General features: G+C 59.5%; 1 protein-coding gene across 1 annotated transcript in view; it reads right to left on the reverse strand.

Moving 5' to 3' along the window:
- Large (like-glycosyltransferase) overlaps window positions 1-1,826 on the reverse strand; it is a gene marked incomplete in the record, with an annotated part of 333,637 nt that overhangs the window by 42,475 nt on the left and 289,336 nt on the right. The window contains 1 exon segment of the mRNA XM_005374653.2: window positions 53-165. Coding sequence (XP_005374710.2) covers window positions 53-165 — 113 coding nt within the window.

The raw sequence follows: 1,826 nt of genomic DNA on the forward strand, positions 1-1,826 counted from the left end.
CGCTGATGGACACAGGTGCTCAGAATGCCAGCCCTGCGATCGGGCCACTCACCTGGTCTGCCAGGGATGTGGACAGCATCCCCATGAGCTCCCGCTCCGCCGTCAGTCTCCACATCTGCTCCCACTTCATCTTGCGCAGCTTGTCCAGCAGCAGCAGGATCACCCCTGGGCGACAGCGGGACAGAGGAGCAAAGGCACCAGTGAGGACGTGAGCCAGGCACTGAGCACGGTCACAGCCCTGTGGGAACAGTGGCCGCCAAGCCCTACCCCAGCCAGCGAGGCTGCAACACGAGGGCATACGGTTTGGAGATGAATATGCCAGGCACAGCCAGGCTCTGCCAGGCGACCAAGGGCAGGGAGCCAGCTCGCCAAGCATCCTCGGCATAGGAGACCGTGGCACAGCCCTCTAGGGGCCCTGGGGGGACTGAGATGTCAGAGGAGCCCAGGCTGGGGCGGTGATGGTCACACCCAATGCCACTGGCCCATCTGTGCTAGTGGTCAGGATGGCGAGCTCGCATTACAAGTGTTTGACCGCAGCCGCGTATCAAGGATGATGGGGCCAGAGCCCAGCTCTGCGCCTGAGGGCTGTGCCTCTCCTCGGAGCATCGGGGCTGCGTGTCACTCCCCGCACTGACCATTACACTGGCTGACCCAAGGCACACACTGCTTATCTCGGAGGACAGAGAGCAGCTCGCTGGCTTTCTCTGCAGTCACTGCTCAGCCCCAGGGGCCTGCCTCGAGTTCCCGGCTGCAAGCTGGACTTCGGCCCAGCAACTCAGCAGCAGGGGCAGTGCGGCCCTTGGTCTTTACCACTGGTTCCCAACTCTCCAAGTTCGCAAGAAACTGAAGGTGAGCGCTTCTTTATTCCCCCTCCTGTGCCCCGCCCAGAGTTAGTTTTTATGGGGAGGAGTTTTATACCCAATTTTGTGTTGCTAAAAATGTTGAAACAATGGAATATACTGCTGAGCTCAAGGAATGAATCAAAATGTAGCGAGGACAGCAGTCTGAGTGGCTCGGAAGCGGCGGGCGGTGTGTGTGTGAGGACGGCTCAGAGCACGCAGCGCTGGCAGAGCTCCCTGCGGCTCCCATGGCGGGTAGCGCTGCCACCTCTGGCTGGGTCGGTCTCCCAGGACGCTCAGCTCAGCAGGACGGCCACCGGGGGAACTCCAGGAAGAGAACAGCGATTTTAGCTGATTCCCAAGACACACATTTCTGACAGCAGGGGAAGGAAACGGGTCTCCCGCGGCGCATGCTGGAGAAGGGTGCGCTCACTCCGTGTGAGGGTGTCTGGAGGACAGCTGGAAATAAAACGCACGTACACTCTGGGGGGGCGGCACCCAGCAACCAGGACTTGTACCTCAGAGACAAATGACATCCACCCGGGGCTCCTGTGCTTTCCGCCTGGTCTCAGCCCAGGGGCTCCCTGAACGCTCCCCAGGTCCTCAGAGCAGAAGTCCTCATCCTTACTATAGACGAGGCTGTGTGGGGCTCATCCGGACACCAGCCCCTCTCACTGCTCAAAGCAGCCAGATTGAAACTCAGACCCGCCCAACTCCGAACCACTCTCCTTCCTCTGCTCCAGAGCCAGTGTCACTTTGGAGTGGGGACGGGGCTCTGCGGCCTACACAGCTCAGAAAGCGGTGACGCCCCCTTGTGGTGAGATGGTGATGTTTCACCACCAGTCTCCTGGGGAAAAACCAAGCAACTTGACGGGCAGCATTTGCCAAGATCCAAGGTACAAGTATGTCCAGTTTGGGTAATGTCAAGCAAGCACTGTGATGTCATCAAACGCACTGCTGGGAAGAAATGAAGACAACTGCCCTAGG

The sequence above is a fragment of the Chinchilla lanigera genome, unplaced genomic scaffold (assembly GCF_000276665.1).
Source record: "Chinchilla lanigera isolate Chin_1 unplaced genomic scaffold, ChiLan1.0 scaffold00004, whole genome shotgun sequence".
Taxonomy (NCBI): Eukaryota; Metazoa; Chordata; class Mammalia; order Rodentia; family Chinchillidae; genus Chinchilla; species Chinchilla lanigera.